The sequence below is a fragment of the Heterodontus francisci genome, chromosome 24 (assembly GCF_036365525.1).
Source record: "Heterodontus francisci isolate sHetFra1 chromosome 24, sHetFra1.hap1, whole genome shotgun sequence".
In the NCBI taxonomy this organism is placed as follows: domain Eukaryota; kingdom Metazoa; phylum Chordata; class Chondrichthyes; order Heterodontiformes; family Heterodontidae; genus Heterodontus; species Heterodontus francisci.
Genome location: NC_090394.1, coordinates 30,711,023 through 30,729,233, shown reverse-complemented (window position 1 = coordinate 30,729,233; position 18,211 = coordinate 30,711,023). Strand labels below are relative to the sequence as shown.

Here is an 18,211-nt window from a genome sequence, read left to right as displayed (position 1 = left end):
GTTGCTTGTAGATGGTACACACTGCTGCCATTGTGTGTCAGTGGATGGAGGGAGTGAACGTTTAAGGTGGTGGATGTGGTGCCGATCAAGCTTTGTCCTAGATGGTGTTGAGCTTCGTGAGTGTTTTTGGAGCTGCATTCATTCAGGCAAGTGGAGAGTATTCCATCACACTGCTGATTTGTACCTTGTAGATGATGAACAGGCTTTGGGGAGTCAGGAAGTGAGTTACTTGCCGTAGAATACCCAGCCTCAGACTTGCTCTTGTTGCCACAGTATTTATATGGCTGGTCTGGTTAAGTTCCTGATCAAGGGCGGTGCAGTGGTTAGCACCGCAGCCTCACAGCTCCAGCGACCCGGGTTGAATTCTGGGTACTGCCTGTGCGGAGTTTGCAAGTTCTCCCTGTGACCGCGTGGGTTTTCGCCGGGTGCTTCGGTTTCCTCCCACAGCCAAAGACTTGCAGGTTGATAGGTAAATTGGCCAATATAAATTGCCCCCAGTATAGGTAGGTGGTAGGGGAATATAGGGACAGGTGGGGATGTGGTAGGAATATGGGATTAGTGTAGGATTAGTATAAATGGGTGGTTGATGGTCGGCACAGACTCGGTGGGCCAAAGGGCCTGTTTCAGTGCTGTATCTCTAAATAAAAATAAATGGTAACCCACCCCCACAGGATGTCGATGCTTAGGGAATTCAGTGATGGTAATGCCATTGAATGTCAAGGAGAGATGGTCAGATTCTTTCTTGTTGGAGATTATAATTGCCTGGCAATTGTGTGGTCCGAATGTTACTTGCCGCTTATCAGCCCAAGCCTGAATATTGTACAGGTCTTGTTGCATGTGGGCACGGGCTTCTTCAGTATGAGAAGTTGCGAATGGTATTGAACACTATGCAATTGTCAGCGAACATCCCCACTTCTGACCTTATGTTGGATGGAAAGTCATTGATGAAGCAGCTGCACATGTTTGAGCCCAGGACACTACCCTGAGGAGCTCCTGAAGCAATGTCTTGGGGCTGAGATGATTGGCCTCCAACAACCACAACCATCTTCCTTTGTGCTTGGTATGACTCCATTTTCTACATGACAACAGTGACAACCGTTCAAAAGTATTTCATTGGCTATAAAAAGCCTTGGGATGTCCTGAAGTGATGAAAGCTGCGAGAGGAATGAAATCCTTTTTCCTTTTAGACTATATATTAGTCTGAAGTAGGAAACATCAAGAAAACATTCCATCCCAGGTAACAAGGTTAAAATATAAATTATACTCAGCAAACCCTTAATAGTTTACCTGAACTAACGAAGCTCAGCACTAAAACTGGAATATTCTATAATTTGGGCTAAATAGCTTTTATGCTGAATGGCTGATAGTATTTCCCTCAGGCCTAGTGACCACCATTCACTGATACCCAGTTTGCACTTTGGTACTACTGGGGCACTGAAATGTGGCACGTGAAACACATATCCATGGGCCACACCTCCTGTCTCCTATCTACGGGGTTCGGCATAGGCGAAGACCTTGTTACCTGGGATGGAATGTTAGCGGCACAGACACGATGGGCCAAGTGGCCTCTTTCTGTGTCTTAAAACTTTCTATGATTCTAAGACAAAAGTGATGAAAGGACATGAGAGAGGTGCAATTCAGCTACTGTGATGGAGACTAATGGAGACTAATGAAAGTAATAAGTAAAGGGTAAAAAGCATGAGAGATTTTATTTGTATGAATAATCTTGCTGACCTAATGACATGGATCAAATGATGAAAGGTGGTATCACAATATCGAGCTCAAGCCCACTGAGTAACCTTAGACCCTCCTTGGGTACTTTCCAGAAGTTGGTTAGATAGAATGTCATTGTCAGAAGTTTTAGAATTAGATCATCTGCCCCAACAGATCAATCAGAGATAGTGCATGGCACGACAAAACCAGAAAGGAGAAAGTTTGGATTAAAAAAAATTCAACTGCAATTGGCATGTCAATGCTAATGTTTTGACAATGCATTAAAAATTTGGGCGGGGGAATGGGACTAGCTGATTTGCTCTTGCAGAGAGCCTGTATGGATTCAATGGGCTGAATAATCTCCTTCTGTGCTGCAACCATTCTATAATTCTATCATTCTAAGAGATATTAGGACTGATGACCAAAAGCTTGGTCAAAGAGGTAGGTTTTAAGGAGCATCTGAAAGGAGGAGAGACTGGTAGAGAGGAGAGAGGTTTAAGGAGGGAATTCCAGAGCTTAGGGCCTCAGCAGCAGAAGGCACAACCACCAATGGTGGAGCAATAAAAAAAAATCGAGAATCACAGGAAGCAAGAATTGGAAAGAAATACAAAGGGAAGGAAGACTTTGCTAACAGTTCTGGACAGTATGCAGAGTTTAGCCTCAGGGCGTTAAAATAAAACTTCACAAGCACACTTGCATGTGCCGAGTGCAGTTTCATTAATTTACGGCATATTAATATTTAAAAACCCTGTGCCTTCAAATTGTCTCTATGGGTTAAGTGGGTCATGCTGTGTTTCATTTAAAAAATATATACATTCAGATCTCCAGTCAGTGGATTAAAGAAAATTATCATTCAACAAAGCACACTGGCGTAACAAGAGATAGGGAGGGGCAAAGCCATTGGGGAATTTGAAAACAAGGATAACATTTTTCAAAATCAAGGCATTGCTTAACCGATGTGAATGCAGGTCAGCAAGCACAGGGGTGACGGGTGAATGGGACTTGGTGCGAATAAGGACATGGGCAGCAGAGTTTTGGATGTCCTGAAGTTTAAGGAGGGTAGAATGTGGGAGGCCAGCCAGGAGTCAATCGGAATAATGAAGTCTTGAGGTAACACAGGCATGAATAAGGGTTTCAGCAGCAGGTGAGCTGAGGCAGCGGTGGAGACAGGCAATGTTATGGAGGTGGAAATAGGCAGTTTTAGTGATGGCACAGATATGTGGTCAGGAGTCTCGTGGCAGGGGTTGTCACTGGGGATGGGGGGGTGGGGGTGGTAAGTGGTGGGGAGGGATGGAAAAGCAATGTATCTCAAATTCTGACCTTGGAATTCACATGATCTTATTTTTCTGAATTTGAGCCTAATTTTAAAGAACCCTAAGGCATTCAGCACCAAAAGAGTTAACTTCTCCTGTTGAAGTCAGCTGCATTAAAAAATATCTGGTTTTGAACCAATGGAGTCAAAGTACACTTCAATCCCATAATCATTTCCTTCAACTGTTTTGTGTTCACTTGATATTGGCCTTACCCAAAACAGGAAGGTTCTGTGTATAATCTGCCAAGCCAACCCGAAAACATTTATGATTCATTAACAGAGTAAAAAAACACACACACAAACACACTCACGCACAACCCCAAATGCATTGCACCATGCTGTGCCGGCTGATAATAAGAGTGAAGAACGGGAAACCAGCACTGACAGGAAAAAGCCTCCAGTGCAGCTTGCTTCCGTTCAGTGTCAGGCTCACTGCCATCTATGTTAACCGCTGGGAAGTAATGGCCGATGGCAACACATATAAGGTATGGCACACTTAGCACAGAAAGACTAGATGGGAAGGTGTTGGAATTTATTGAGGGATTAAAATGATCAAACTGCACACACTTCGTGGACAAATACTAAACATTTGCCACTATCTGTTACAGTTGCTAGTAGCTTTGACCTGGAGTGGCAGCTTTTGTTTAAGCTACAACACGGTAGGACTGGGAGGTTAGATTTCCTGCGGTCACTTCCACTGTCCTACATTGGAGAAGGTTCAATTTATTAATTTTAATGGTTATTTATTATGAATTATAGCATTCACCGGTGCCCAGTGACCACTGAAACAAGTTAAACAAATTTCTGGTTTGCAAACAAGAAACTAACTGGCTTAACTGTTGTATCAACGGATGTATCAATAAATATTGAATTAGATATTAAATCAGAGTGACAGCAGGCAGGAAATTGAAATTAAGTCTTTGTTGTGTGTGGCGCCTGGTCATCAAAGAATAATTGTGCACATTCCTTGTAATGTTTGCTATCAGAAAAGCAGCTATCTTGACTTTTGTTTGACATGTTTTCAACTTATCCAAAAATATGTGCCTCCTCCAGGCATTAAACAGTATTCTACAGTTCAGAGTTTGTGTGCAGAAGTGATACCTTTATGTTCACCATCACGAGATTACTTGCAGATCTTCCACATCCTCCCCCCACCACAACCCAACCTAATATTTCTCGTTTCGCAGTGAATTTATCTTTTGTACCATGTTAAATATGTTGCATAGAGTTTTGTGTAAGTAACACGAAAAAGTTCTGCTTAAGTGCTTTCCTGCACAAAGTGGTTAACTGCAGTGCTGAGGAGAGAACACTTGTTCGGGAATGGAATTTTAAAAAATGTCACCCAAAGAACTATAAGAAATCAGGTCTAGGTTGACTACATCTATGCATAATATTGCCGTATCACCTGATTTACAGACCAATTAAAGGCTCCAACACTAAAGCTGGATCCTAAGGGTAAAGATGGTCGGAATGGCTCGTCAGCAATCGCATTCAAAGTTCCCTCGTGGGAAATACTCACTTAGGTGAGGGACTGAAGGACTGCTTGTTCCAGCACTCCAGCAAAGTCACCAATTTCACAAGTAAAGGAGGGAGACTGGGACAGTAAAGACAATCTGCATACATCAATATTTCCCTCCCTAAACTTCTCCACCTCTCTCCTCCTTCAAGACGCTCCTTAAAACCTACCTCTTTGACCAAGCTTTTGGTCACCTGTCCTAACATCTCTTTATGTAGCTCAGTGTCATATGTTATCTGATAGCACCTGCGAAGAACCATGGGATGATTTAGTACATTAAAGATGCCATATAAATGCAACTTGTTGTTGATAACCTACAGTTTTTGTAGTCAACAGTCATTTATTTAAAAAATGAATACTTAAGCAGCAATCGTCTTGATTGATATATATCTTGATATATGCCTTGTGGGAGCAATCAAGAGCTTATTAAAAGTCCATCAGCGTCTGTGGGAAACAACTGTATTTTATTTAGTGATTCAGATTTAAGTCAGTGGGATCTGTGGTTTGAGGCTTGTAATAACTAAAGTGGGCATTAAGACAAAAATGATTCCTACTTCAAGAATTTCACAAGAAATTGTGAAAGTAGAAATTGCAATTTCTAATAGTCTGAATATATTTTAATTGACCTTGAGCACCTATAGTACAACTAAAAGCTCTCAGTTAGCCTTCCATGCCTCCTGAGCCCTTTAACAATTCATGCAGCGCTGCTTTATGATCTCAAACAGGCAACCACCTGAAAAGAGTGCCCCCAGACTAGTTAATCAGATGCCTCCATTTTAATTATCACAAATATCATATTTGGGTTCTCCATATTTTACATCTTTTTCTTTTGTTAATTAGAAAGCTATATTTTTCCTCTTCCCCCTTTCTCCATCTGCTTCCTAGTACTATAGTGAGTAGAAGGCCTTGGCTTGTACCTCCTTCAGTGCCTCTCTAAAACTGGAAAGGCAAACACTTCTCTTCACACACTAGCTTCATTTAGCACCTCATTGCAGCTGGGCATCTCATAATGTCGACAACAGACAACAACCACCACCTCATGCCAAGGCACAAAATCTTAGGGTTCTGCAGTGGGCCACTGACATTATCATTACCGCTAAATCACTGATCTCCCCTTTCCAAGCACAACAGGCTGGAGCATGTCAAATGGGTAGCAGGTTTCCCTTTCCCAAAGGACCTTAGTGCACCAGCTGGATTTTTATAATAACCCAGTGGCTTTCTTAGTCATTCTCTTCTTATGCTAGCCCAAAGTTTACTTCAATTCATAGCTTGCCTTGGTGGGATTTGAACACACTTCCTCCAGTTTGCTAGTCCAGTACCGTAACCACTACTTTACCGCATTCCCACATTCTCACAGTGTGGTCACGGAGATGCATGGATAGAATGGAAAGGTTACCAGGCAGCAAGCTAAGCAATGTGCATTTATACGATACCTTATTGCATCAAAACATCTTTAAACATTTCACACAATGAATTTCTTCTGAAATGCAAGTGGACATTGGTGTCCGCCAGCACAGCGGTGAGATAAATGCTTTTAGCAGTGTTGATTGGGAGAGCAATGGTGGACAGGATGGTTAGAGAATTTCCTAGTCTTTTAAAATAATCTGATATATTTTTTAATGTCCAACAGAACCACTAGGACAAACAGACAATACCTTGGTTTGTGTTATAACAATTTGGACCCTCTCCCAATTCTTTTCTTTTAAATTCATGCTCACCACAAAAGGCTGTTCGCACAGGTAAGCCCTCTTGTTCTATGAACTGAAGTGTGACTTTACGCAAATTGTCTCTGTGGGGTAGTGTGCCCAGGATGAACAATAAATCCTTTTACTGTTTGTAAGCACACTGGAAATGGCATGTGCTGCCCAACTCCCCAAAATTAATACATTGATAAACAGTATGAATCATGCCGAAAGGTACTAATTCATTTTTTGAGACATGGAAGCAAAGTAAAACAAACAGCAAAATGAATTTTGTAACTCATTCTCTGATGAACTCTGAACCACTCATTCCCAATGAAAAGCTTTATGTTCGTGATGAACACCAAAAAGAGTCACTTCTAGCCTCCAGCCTGTGAAGTGATGAGAAAGGAATTAAAGAACATGAGGCACACAGCTAGTTTATCATCTTATTCTTCCCTTTTCAAAGTCAAACCAATATAAAAAGATAGAATGTATCATCACAATTAATAAAATTTGGCTTGTCCAAACAATTCACAAACCTTCAAAATAAAGCACAACTGCCAAAGTCTTGATGGGTCAATTGAAGCGGCTATAGATTGTAAATATAGATGATATATTAGTTATTTCTATGTGGTTGGAATTGGCATCTACTAACTGTTGTTGGATAACATGACCAGTTCTGTACTAAACAATATATGCATCTGTTAAAGCCACCAAACTATTGATATTTTGATGCATGACAATGGAGTCTACAAGCAGTTATCAATGGGGATGAGCCATTTTCCTTTAGAGGACTGATCCCAGGAATACCTTCTCGAGCAGACAGTCACCACAGCTCATTTAACATTGCTGGAAATTCTTTAAAACATCTAATTTGGAAATTATGAACTGAAGCAGTGCAGGTTCCTAATTCATGATGGTCTAACACAAACAACAACACTTCCATGAATGCAGCACTCCCTCTGTACTGCACTAAACCTTCCGACCCCAAAGCAATACTGCTACTAATTGAGCAAAGCTGACATAGAAAACCTCAAAAAAACCTCAAAAGCACAATCAGGCAATTTTTAACAGGCAACCATATCTAGAGATCATAAAATGATACAGCTCAGAAAGAGGCCATTTGGCCCATCATGCCTGTGCTGGCTCTTTGAAAGAGCTGTGCAATTAGTCCCACTCTCCTGCTCTTTCCCCATAGCCCTGCAAATGTTTTCTTTCCTAATATCTGTTCTAATATCTCCTTGTGTGGCTCAGTGTCAAATTTTTGTCTGATAACATGCTTGTGAAGTGTCTTGGGACTTTTGCTATGGTAAAGGCACTATATAAATGCAGAATGCTGTTGTTCAAGGGTTTAATTTTGTGCCCCTCTGCTACACGAGTGACTGAAGAGGTTGGTAAAGTCATATAGTTACACAAGGACATGTGACAGAATGGAATCTGTTGCACAAGTTTAACTTTTTAACTTTCTCAATTTCTGATTTAATTCCATTTAATTCTGGCATGTTCATATTGATCTGTGAACTGCTGGCGATTAATTTGTTGCATACAGTTGATAATGAAATCTGCTTGTAGGAGTGCCCGAAACTTCTTTGTAGCAAAAGATTTAATCTAAATTAAAAGTCACACTATCCTCTTTAAAGCAATCAACTTCGACATTTCTGGTCAGTTTTATCAACTCAAGGTGATCAGATTGCAGATGTGTTTTTAGGCAGAGTCTGTAGGAATGGGATAAGAATCAGTGAGCTGTAGCATGGAGTGCTACCAAGAGAATGTACTGAGACAAGCCCATTAGGTCCATTATAAATTCTACCAATGAAATTAATCACCTGAATTAAAGTTTTCCAGACATTATTCCTGACTGACACCCCCTCCCACAAAAAGGTAAATTAAGATGCAGATTCTCCACGTGCCATTTTCTCAATCAATGTTGGTGGGGCAGGTCGGGGGTGGGGGCGGAGACGGGGGGGTGAGGAGTGTTACTAAACAGAGGTAATTTCCTGTAGAAAAGGAGGATAAAATGGGACAATCCTGGGTTATTCTCCAAGTGAAAGAAAGACTTACATTTATATCACGCCTTTCACAACCTCAGGATATCCCAAAGTGCTCTACAGCCAATTCAGTACTTTTTGAAGTGTAGTCACTGTTGTAATGTAGAAAATGTAGTCACCAATCTGTGCCCAGCAAGCTCCCACAAACAGCAATGTGATAATGGCCAGATAATCTATTTTAGTGATATTGGCTGAGGGATAAATGTTGGCCAGGAAACCGGTGAAAATTCCCCTCGCTCTTCTTCCAATCGTGCCGTTGGATCTTTTACATCCACCTGAGACGGCACACAGGGCCTTGGTTTAACGTCTTATTCGAAAGACACTTCCGACTGAGTGTCAATCTAGATTCTGTTCTCAAATATCTGGAGTAGGGCATCAACTCACAACCTTCTGACTCAGAGGTGAGTACTATCATGGAGCCAGAAATCTGTAAACATATAGCTATTCCCCAATTAAGAGGACATCGATGGGAGAAGGGGGAGAAAGGAGGGAGAAACTTGGTTTTTAGTACAGCAATAGCTGAGCAGCAACAGATCTGTACCAACAATACAGAGAACCCAACACGAGTGAAATGCATAAACCTACCCTGAGTCACTGCTCCCAGCTCACATATGGGTTCCTCTCTCAAACTAATAGTACTGGACTGTAGTAATAGATAAAACCATTCTCAAGTGCATCAGCTAATAAATCTTGGTATGAGCCTGTGCACTGTCTAATTAGGAATCAAATTATAGGCTGAACGATGTCATTATGTGTTTCCCTATGAGGGTTGGTTAAATGCTGTACACACGAGTAAAGTGTTTGCCAGTTTTATTCTTACTATTTCTGACATATTAAAGTAAAAATACTATGGGCTAGAAATTGTTGCAATGACGGATTTGATAGCAAACATGTTAATGGGACTTCTACGCTCACCATTGACATGGCCCTATATTTCCTTCGCAAACTGCTGGAATGTTGATTTGATAACACTGCTGTGATGTCAGTGTTGCATCTGGCACCTCATGAACATCACACCCAATGACTTATATCCCTGCCAGTGACAGGAGAGGATACTGAAAGAACAAAGTGAATAACAGAGAAGGAAACAGGGCGAATTAAAGTCAAATTAGAGACAGAAGTAGAGAGTAAATGGCAGGATAAGTGTGTGAAACACACACATCCTTGGAACACCCAGTGGATATGCCATTATAGGAATTGTTGGATGAAGAGATCAATTAGCGTATGAAATCACAAATATGATTGCACAAAATGACAGAAAAACAGTTTACATGTTGACTGGAAAGCATGCAGTTTACTGCCATGTCATATTTTCGCAATAGAGGAATATATTTGTATTTATTACACAGAAATTATGAGGCAAAAAAAAAGTTTTTCTACCATCCTGGTAGTCACATGATACAACAATAATGGAGCTGTTGATTAATCATGGCTATCAATCTATCAGATCCAGACATATGGTGAAGAGATCCCAGTGGTGGAGAGGTTGTGGAACCACAGGTCCAAAATTAACTGTTTCCAGAAAAGACAGAATATGGTACGGGTGGAGGTGGGATTCTGAATGTCTATACACACCCTGAAATAAAGAATCTGAACAGGTCCTAACAGAGAATATGCTGAGAAAAGGTGACTTGTTTCCCCCTTCTGTTCAGTGTCAAATAATGGAGGTGGAATATGGACTGTGTATTTCTGAACTTTTGAAAAAAAAGGTGAAAAGTAACCACATATATAGCGGAACAGTCCAAGCATTTCTGTATTTGATAACGTAAAAGGACCATTTGCTCTATAAGAGTTCTGCAAAAGCAGAAATGATTGGTGGGCAGTGGAATATGGATACACTCCTTATGATACAGATGACCATGTTAGGCAATCCTTAGTGAGTCACTGGGTTTTTGACAAATTCCAGTACTCTTTGGAGCATACAATTAAAGGTAAAGAATACCCCACTGCTGTACACCACACTTTCACCTCGTACCTGTTCACATGGCTTAGCCAAGATCAGTAACTTCACTGTGAAGGAGATCAGAAGATTTCTCCAAGGTTCATATAACACCCAACAACTCACCACCTTGTCTTTGCCCACTTTAGAATTAATGTACGTTGTTATAACTTAGGAATTTTATTATTTCATAAGGCTCCCCTCACCCCAAAAGATAGGTTTTATTTCTAACTGTAATTTATTTTTGTCTCCACAGCCAAACTAGCAACCTGCTGAAACAGCCCGAGTGAAGTCACTATGTGGAGTTGTGTAGATTCCAATGGAACAGTGAACGGCGTGGACGAGCAGTTCTGCTACGACCTTGAACTAGTCTTTTCCATCCTCTCCATCATTTACCTCATAATCTGCTTCCCTTTCAGCATCTGCTATAACTCCCTGCTGGTCCTTGTCAACCTCTACAACAAGCCATCAATGACCATGCCCGACGTTTACTTTGTCAACATTGCAATCGCAGGCCTCATCCTCAGCCTCGTAGCATTGATACAGCTGCTGGGCCCTGACAATCCACAGTGGACAGTGTGGAACTTCAACAGGGAAGTCTACATCACCTTGCTCATATTGTTTAACATCTCAGCTCTGGTTACCATGTACTCTACCACTTTGCTCAGTTTGGACTACTACATTGAGCAAGCTTTGCCAAGAACTTACATGTCCAGCGTCTACAACACCAAGCATGTCTGCGGGTTCATCTGGGGAGGGGCTGTGCTTACCAGCTTTTCATCTCTTTTACTCTATGTCTGCAGCCACGTTCCCAAGATAATCGAGTGCTCAAAAATACAGAATAAAGAGGTAGCAGATACCATCATGGTATTTATTGGCTTCTTTGTGCCAGCTATAGCAGTGCTCTATGCCTTAATACTGATTCTCCGAATCCGGAATCAGTCCACCCCTCTTGATCAAGATTCTGCAAGGCTAGATCCTTCTACACACAAACTGCTGGTGGCCACAGTCTGTACTCAGTTTATATTGTGGACTCCTTATTACATGACACTCTTAGTACACATCACATTTAACCCTAAAGGATCAGACTTGATAACACAATATCAAATTTACTATTTTGTTAAGGGCTTATCAAAGCTGCTAGCTTATTCGTGCAGCTTTGTTATACCACTGCTGTACACTTACATGCACAAGAACTTCACTAATAAACTGAGGCAGCTAGTCAGAAAACTGGACTGTCGGACTGAAGGATGTTCTCACCAACACTCGGAGGTGCAGCAACAAGTCTTTTTGAGCTAATGTTCCTTCAAAAGTACGGATGGTGCACAGCTTCACGAATCAAGGTGAAACAAAAAAAATGTGCAGTGCTAGCATACTGGTACCAAGAGTGCCTTGGCAGCAGCTGCCAACTGACAATAGCCACTGCAGAGGGTGTACAATTCCATTGTAATGGGAGTCCTATAGGCTAAATAGATCGAATACCATTTCACAGTAGAATATCACACTGGCCTTTATTAACCAATTCCCTGAGCTCAATACTCAGTCCAGCAATAGAATATATATTTAGAAGTTCGTAACATTTCTTGGCACCCGAAGCTGTGTCAACAGTCAATGGAATGTGCAAGCTAGCAGAAATGGTGAAACCAAACCTTCAAAAGGCTTGTCTGCATCAGACTCAACGAAAGCATTTTGCTTGGCTGAGTAACAAACAAAAAAATGACTGGCGGTTAGACCTTGGATCTGGGTCTACTGTTTGCATGTCCCGAAGCAATGGCAACAGCTGATGATAGTCACAAGGGGCCAAGAATGTTTCCATTTGTGATAAGCTGCTCAGATAGGGTAACTAGTGAACTCTACCCACAATTCTGAATGTTACTCAACTAAAGACGACCAACTGAATGATTTTTTTTTTGTGTTTGGAAGGACATATTGCCGAAAGTCTCATCAAAGTGAAAAATTCACCCAGTACAAGATTTGTTTCAAGACCTGTGGGTTAGTCTCAGTAAACTGTTGGGAAACCTTCAATTTTTGTGATGTATACAGGATCGGTCATTTTTAGCAGTGAGGTACAAAGAGTATCTCCACAACAGAACCTATTCAGACACCTCAGAACTGACAGTATCCCAATGGGCTGTGATCAGCTTCACAAGTGGACAAATCTCTCATTGCTGCCATTCCATCTGTTAAATGTGTGGTGTCATCGTTAACTAATTTGTGTCTCATGATTTTGGTTTTGTAGTTATATAACAATATCCACAGTTCCTAGATCAAACACAAAAATATATGATAGTCCAATGCTATTTATTGTCATTGCTTTGTAAATAAAAAGAGATATATCCAAAAGGTTACTGTCTGAGAGTATTGCTCAGGTTTTAGATGTACTACAGTCTGGGGTAATATAGCCACACCACTTTAAAAAAGATATACTGTATACAATTAGAATCATTAAAAATGCAAGAGAATTACAGCATTGTTCCTTTCTCTCCAGGCCGAGGATTGAAACCAGCCATCAGCGATAGAATGAAAGTGCATCAATCATCCCAAGTAAAATGAATTTGAAACAGCCGTAACCTAGGTCTCAATCGTTATGAACAAAACACTGTCCATTATTCAGAACTCACTCGCAGTTTCACACACAAGGATGGCTGGTAGGGGGGTTGAGAAATTTCACACTGGTCCAAATTATTGGGGCAACATTGAACCTAGCTATGCTACACCTAACCAGAGTGCACTGCCCATTGGTGCTGGAGATGTGAGATAGAAAATGTTTCATTCTGTAGCCCAGACATGACCATAAGAAATTCACCATTTTTATCAACATTAGTATCAGATCCATGTTACGCACATACAAAAAACAATGAAATATCGCTTCAGCAGAACAAGGCTCACCCACAAGAGCAAATTACAAATGTTTTTACAATCTTCAGTTCGTATTGATTACCACTGCAATTGCGGTGTTGTCAATAGGTGTCTTAATGTACTTGTACCAATATGCTATCGGGAGGAGCAGAGGGGTTAATTGTACTGAAACCAATATGGTTTAAATGTGTTATAGGCTTCTTGTGGGATATTCTTCATTAGTTCAGATTGCTCCTGCCAACAGAGGTAGCCACCAGTACTTCCTTCCTGTGCCAAACAGCTCAAAATGCTCTCTCCAATACAACCCCAGTTAGGAAGGACACCATCTGTTGATTGTGGTGTTAGCTTCGCTTCACTGTTCAAGTGAGCATGGTACACACATTTCATATCTGCTGTTACACTTCATTGAAATTCTAGTGACAGCACCATCAACCAGAATTACGAAATTAAGTATCCTGACAGTACATGAACTATTGATTAAATCTCAAACTCAGACAAGTGTACAAGAATGCAGCATTACTCATAATTCTTATGGTCTTGTAACCGTGGCCCATGATATTTGAGATAAATGCTGTTCTCACATTGCGAAAAAGGTTTCAGAGGGCAGACACAGTCAGCATTGTACTGCGTTATAACCTCCTACTGATTACCACCTACCGCCCTCCCTCAGCTGATGACTCAGTACTCCTCCATGTTGAACAGCACTTGGAGGAAGCACTGAGGATGGCAAGGGCACAAAATGTACTCTGGGTGGGGGACTTCAATGTCCAACACCAAGAGTGGCTCGGTAGTACCACTATTGACCGAGCTGGCCGAGTCCGAAAGGACATAGCTGCTAGACTGGGTCTGCGGCAGGTGGTGGGGGAACAAACACGAGGGAACAACATACTTGACCTCGTCCTCACAAATGTGCCTGCCGCAGATGCATCTGTCCATGACAGTATTGGTAGGAGTGACCACCGCACAGTCCTTGTGGAGACGAAGTCCCGCCTTCACATTGAGGATACCGTCCATCGTGTTGTGTGGCACTATCACCGTGCTGAATGGGATAGATTTCGAACGGATCTAGCAATGCAAAACTGGGCATCCACGAGGCGCTGTGGGCCATCAGCAGCAGCAGAATTGTACTCAACCACAATCTGTAACCTCATGGCCCGGCATATCCCCCACTCTACCATTACCATCAAGCCAGGAGACCAACCCTGGTTCAATGAAGAGTGCAGGAGGGCATGCCAGGAGCAGCACCAGGCATACCTCAAAATGAGGTGTCAACCTGGTGAAGCTACAACCCAGGACTACTTGCATGCCACACTGCGTAAGCAGCATGCAATAGACAGAGCTAAGCGATCCCATAACCAACGGATCAGATCTAAGCTCTGCAGTCCTGCCACATCCAGCCGTGAATGGTGGTGGACAATTAAACAACTAACTGGAGGAGATGGCTCCACAAATATCCCCATCCTCAATGATGGGAGAGCCCAGCACATCAGTGCGAAAGATAAGGCTGAAGCATTTGCAACAATCTTCAGCCAGAAGTGCCGAGTTGATGATCCATCTTGGCCTCCTCCTGAAGTCCCCAGCATCACAGATGCCAAACTTCAGCAAATTCGATTCACTCCACGTGATATCAAGAAACGACTGAAGGTACTGGATACTGCAAAAGCTATGGGGCCTGACAACATTCCGGCAATAGTACTGAAGACCTGTGCTCCAGAACCTGCCGCGCCCCTAGCCAAGCTGTTCCAGTACAGCTACAATACTGGCATCTACTCTGCAATGTGGAAAATTGCCCAAGTATGTCCTGTACACAAAAAGCAGGACAAATCCAACCCAGCCAACTACCGCCCCATTAGCCTACTCTCAATCATCAGTAAAGTGATGGAAGGTGTCATCAACAGTGCCATCAAGCGGCACTTGCTTAGCAACAACCTGCTCAGCGATGCTCAGTTTGGGTTTCGACAGGGCCACTCAGCTCCTGACCTCATTACAGCCTTGGTTTAAACATGGACAAAAGAGCTGAACTCAAGAGGTGAGGTGAGAGTGACTGCCCTTGACCTCAAGGCAGCATTTGGCCGAGTATGGCATCAAGAAGCCCTAGCAAAACTGAGGTCAATGGGAATCAGGGGGAAAACCCTCCGCTGGCTGGAGTCATACCTAGCGCAAAGGAAGATGGTTGTGGTTGTTGGAGGTCAATCATCTGAGCTCCAGGACATCGCTGCAGGAGTTCATCAGGGTAGTGTCCTAGGCCCAACCAGCTTCAGCTGCTTCGTCAATGACCTTCCTTCAATCATAAGGTCAGAAATCGGGATGTTCGCTGATAATTGCACAATGTTCAGCACCATTCGCGACTCCTCAGATACTGAAGCAGTCCGTGTAGAAATGCAGCAAGACCTGGACAATATCCAGGCTTGGGCTGATAAGTGGCAAGTAACATTCGCACCACACAAGTGCCAGGCAATGACCATCTCCAACAAGAGAGAATCTAACCATCTCCCCTTGACATTCAACGGCATTACCATCGCTGAATCCCCCACTATCAACATCCTAGGGGCTACCATTGACCGAAAACTGAACTGGAGTAGCCATATAAATACCATGGCTACAAGAGCAGGTCAGAGGCTAGGAATCCTGAGGCGAGTAACTCACCTCCTGACTCCCCAAAGCCTGTCCACAATCTACAAGGGACAAGTCAGGACTGTGATGGAATACTCTCCTCTTGCCTGGAGGGGTGCAGCTCCAACAAAACTCAAGAAGCTCGACACCATCCAGGACAAAGCAGCCTGCTTGATTGGCACCCCATCTACAAACATTCACTCCCTCCACCACCGACGCACAGTGGCAGCAGTGTGTACCATCTACAAGATGCACTGCAGCAATGCACCAAGGCTCCTTAGACAGCACCTTCCAAACCCGCGACCTCTACCAACTAGAAGGACAAGGGCAGCAAATACATGGTAACACCACCATCTGCAAGTTCCCCTCCAAGTCACACACCATCCTGACTTGGAACTATATCGCCGTTCCTTCACTGTCGCTGGGTCAAAATCCTGGAACTCCCTTCCTAACAGCACTGTGGGTGTACCTACCCCACATGGATTGCAGCGGTTCAAGAAGGCAGCTCACCACCACCTTCTCAAGGGCAATTAGGGATGGGCAATAAATGCTGGCCTGGCCAGCGATGCCCACATCCCGTGAATGAATAAAAAGAAAATGAAAAAAGAAAAAAAAATCAAAGATTTCTATTTTAATTCACCAATTAGCGCATATATGATATTTTGTTGATGAAACATGCAGTATAATTTTCAAAGATACACACACTTGCTGCTCTGAATCTGGCACAGTGGCGCAGTGGTTAGCACCGCAGCCTCACAGCTCCAGCGACCCGGGATCGGTTCAGGGTACTGCCTGTGCGGAGTTTGCAAGTTCTCCATATGGCCGCGTGGGTTTCCTCCGGGTGCTCCAGTTTCCTCCCATATGCCAAAGACTTGCGGGTTGATAGGTAAATTGGCCACTGTAAAAAATTGCCCCCAGTGTAGGTGGGTGGTAGGAGAATTGAGGGAAGGTGGGGATGTGAGAGGGAAAATGGGATTGATGTCGGATTAGTATAAATGGGTGGTTGATGGCCGGCGCAGACTCGGTGTGCCGAAGGGCCTGTTTCGGTGCTGTATCTCTCGATGACTCTATGACTCTAATATCCTGCTGAACAGCAAGTTTTGTTTTCAGAGGGGCTTCCCTAGAAAATTTCAATGGAATTGAATTCACAGCAGTGAATGGATCCTGGTAATGGAGTTTTGCAACAACAAGGAATGTATGATTATAGGAGTGAGCACTGGAATTGCTAATTAAATGCATTTCATTCCAGCTTTTCAAAAGTTGCCGGTCTGAGATTTGTTAGGGCTTCTACATAACAACATTGTTTAGGAACAAATTTATCCACTGTTATCAGTTCTAAAATCAGTCAGTAATGGCAGAAAGGTCAAATCCTGGTCAACTAATATAAGTAAGTTGTTTTTCTTAGTCATTTATTGCATATGCTGTTGGTGGGACGCTGCTGTACATAACACCACTGACTACACTTCAGTGAGGTACCTGTAGGCATCCTGAGATTGAGATAAAGCACCATATAAATGAAAGTGCACCTCCATTTTGAAGCACCTATTCTCTAACTTATCTTCCATTGTAGCCTGCTGCTCCTTTCAAGCCGGAAGGCCTCTGATTGGTCTCCAGGCCAATTAAGGGGCCGTCGCAATGAAAATCACAATGAATGTATGCAGGCCTTCACAACAACAACCCCCCCCCCCCCACCCCCCCTCCACTCCCAGCAAAATTCAGCCCTAGGAGAGGTGACCAGAAGTATGTTCAAAGACGTAGGTTTCAAGGAGAGTTAATTAATCTTAGAGGGGGAGAAAGAGGTAGAAAGGTTTAGGGAGGGAATTCCAGATCTTAAGGCCGACGCTGCTGAAGGCGTGACTGCCAACAGTAGGGTGAGGAATTCAGGATGCGCTAGAGGCCAGATTTGGAAGAGTGCAGAGATCTCAGTGGGTTGCAGGGGTGGAGAAAGTGACATTGCAAGTCGCGTGGTACAATCTCAGAGTCATTTACGGCATGGAAGAGGCCATTTGGGCCATTGAGCGCATGCTGGCTCATTGTGACATCTGATATCAGGAATCTTCAAATCCAAGTTAGCTTTAAAACCGGTTGTCACTGAGCTAAATACGGCAAGTTGGCCTCTCTGTAATTAGTCTGGAATTTCTTTTTAAATCTGTTATTCGAATAAATTAAGGAGTTGATCCCTTAATTCAACTGGTGCCATATCCCCATCTGTGGCCTCAGTTGTCTGACTGACGCAATACTGAGTCTTTGTAACAGTTGCCAGGGAAACAATTGTACTGCGATCTGCTCACCAGGCTCATATATAAAAGATGGATTTGTCCACCGACAATATGACAGGCCTTTACTTAGCAAGCTGTAAAATGTCAGTATTAATAACCATTCCCATCACTGTCACCATGGTTATTTTGTATTGAAGTGGACATCATAATCTTCCTGACGGCAGCAACACCCTGTACTGCCCAGTAATGGCTCAAAACACACTCTTTATAATCAAGGAATGGCATTTTAAATCAGATTTGGGCTTGTTTT

General features: G+C 42.8%; 2 protein-coding genes across 11 annotated transcripts in view; one reads left to right on the top strand and one right to left on the bottom strand.

Moving 5' to 3' along the window:
- The window catches only part of gpr146 (G protein-coupled receptor 146), an 89,459-nt gene extending 76,906 nt beyond the window's left edge, over positions 1 to 12,553 (top strand). For 3 of the 8 annotated variants that reach the window (XM_068055844.1, XM_068055842.1, XM_068055843.1), the window contains 2 exons: positions 6,172 to 6,280; positions 10,467 to 12,553. In XM_068055844.1, the coding sequence (XP_067911945.1) occupies positions 10,508 to 11,509 (1,002 nt within the window). In that variant the 5' untranslated portion in view covers positions 6,172 to 6,280; positions 10,467 to 10,507 and the 3' untranslated portion in view covers positions 11,510 to 12,553. Of the gene's footprint in view, positions 1 to 3,348; positions 3,511 to 6,171; positions 6,281 to 9,735; positions 9,898 to 10,466 lie in introns of those variants that run through there. The other 5 variants (XM_068055845.1, XM_068055847.1, XM_068055841.1 and 2 more) reach the window with 4 other exon arrangements.
- The window catches only part of LOC137383282 (uncharacterized protein C7orf50 homolog), a 393,434-nt gene that overhangs the window by 110,293 nt on the left and 264,930 nt on the right, over positions 1 to 18,211 (bottom strand). The window lies entirely within an intron of this gene.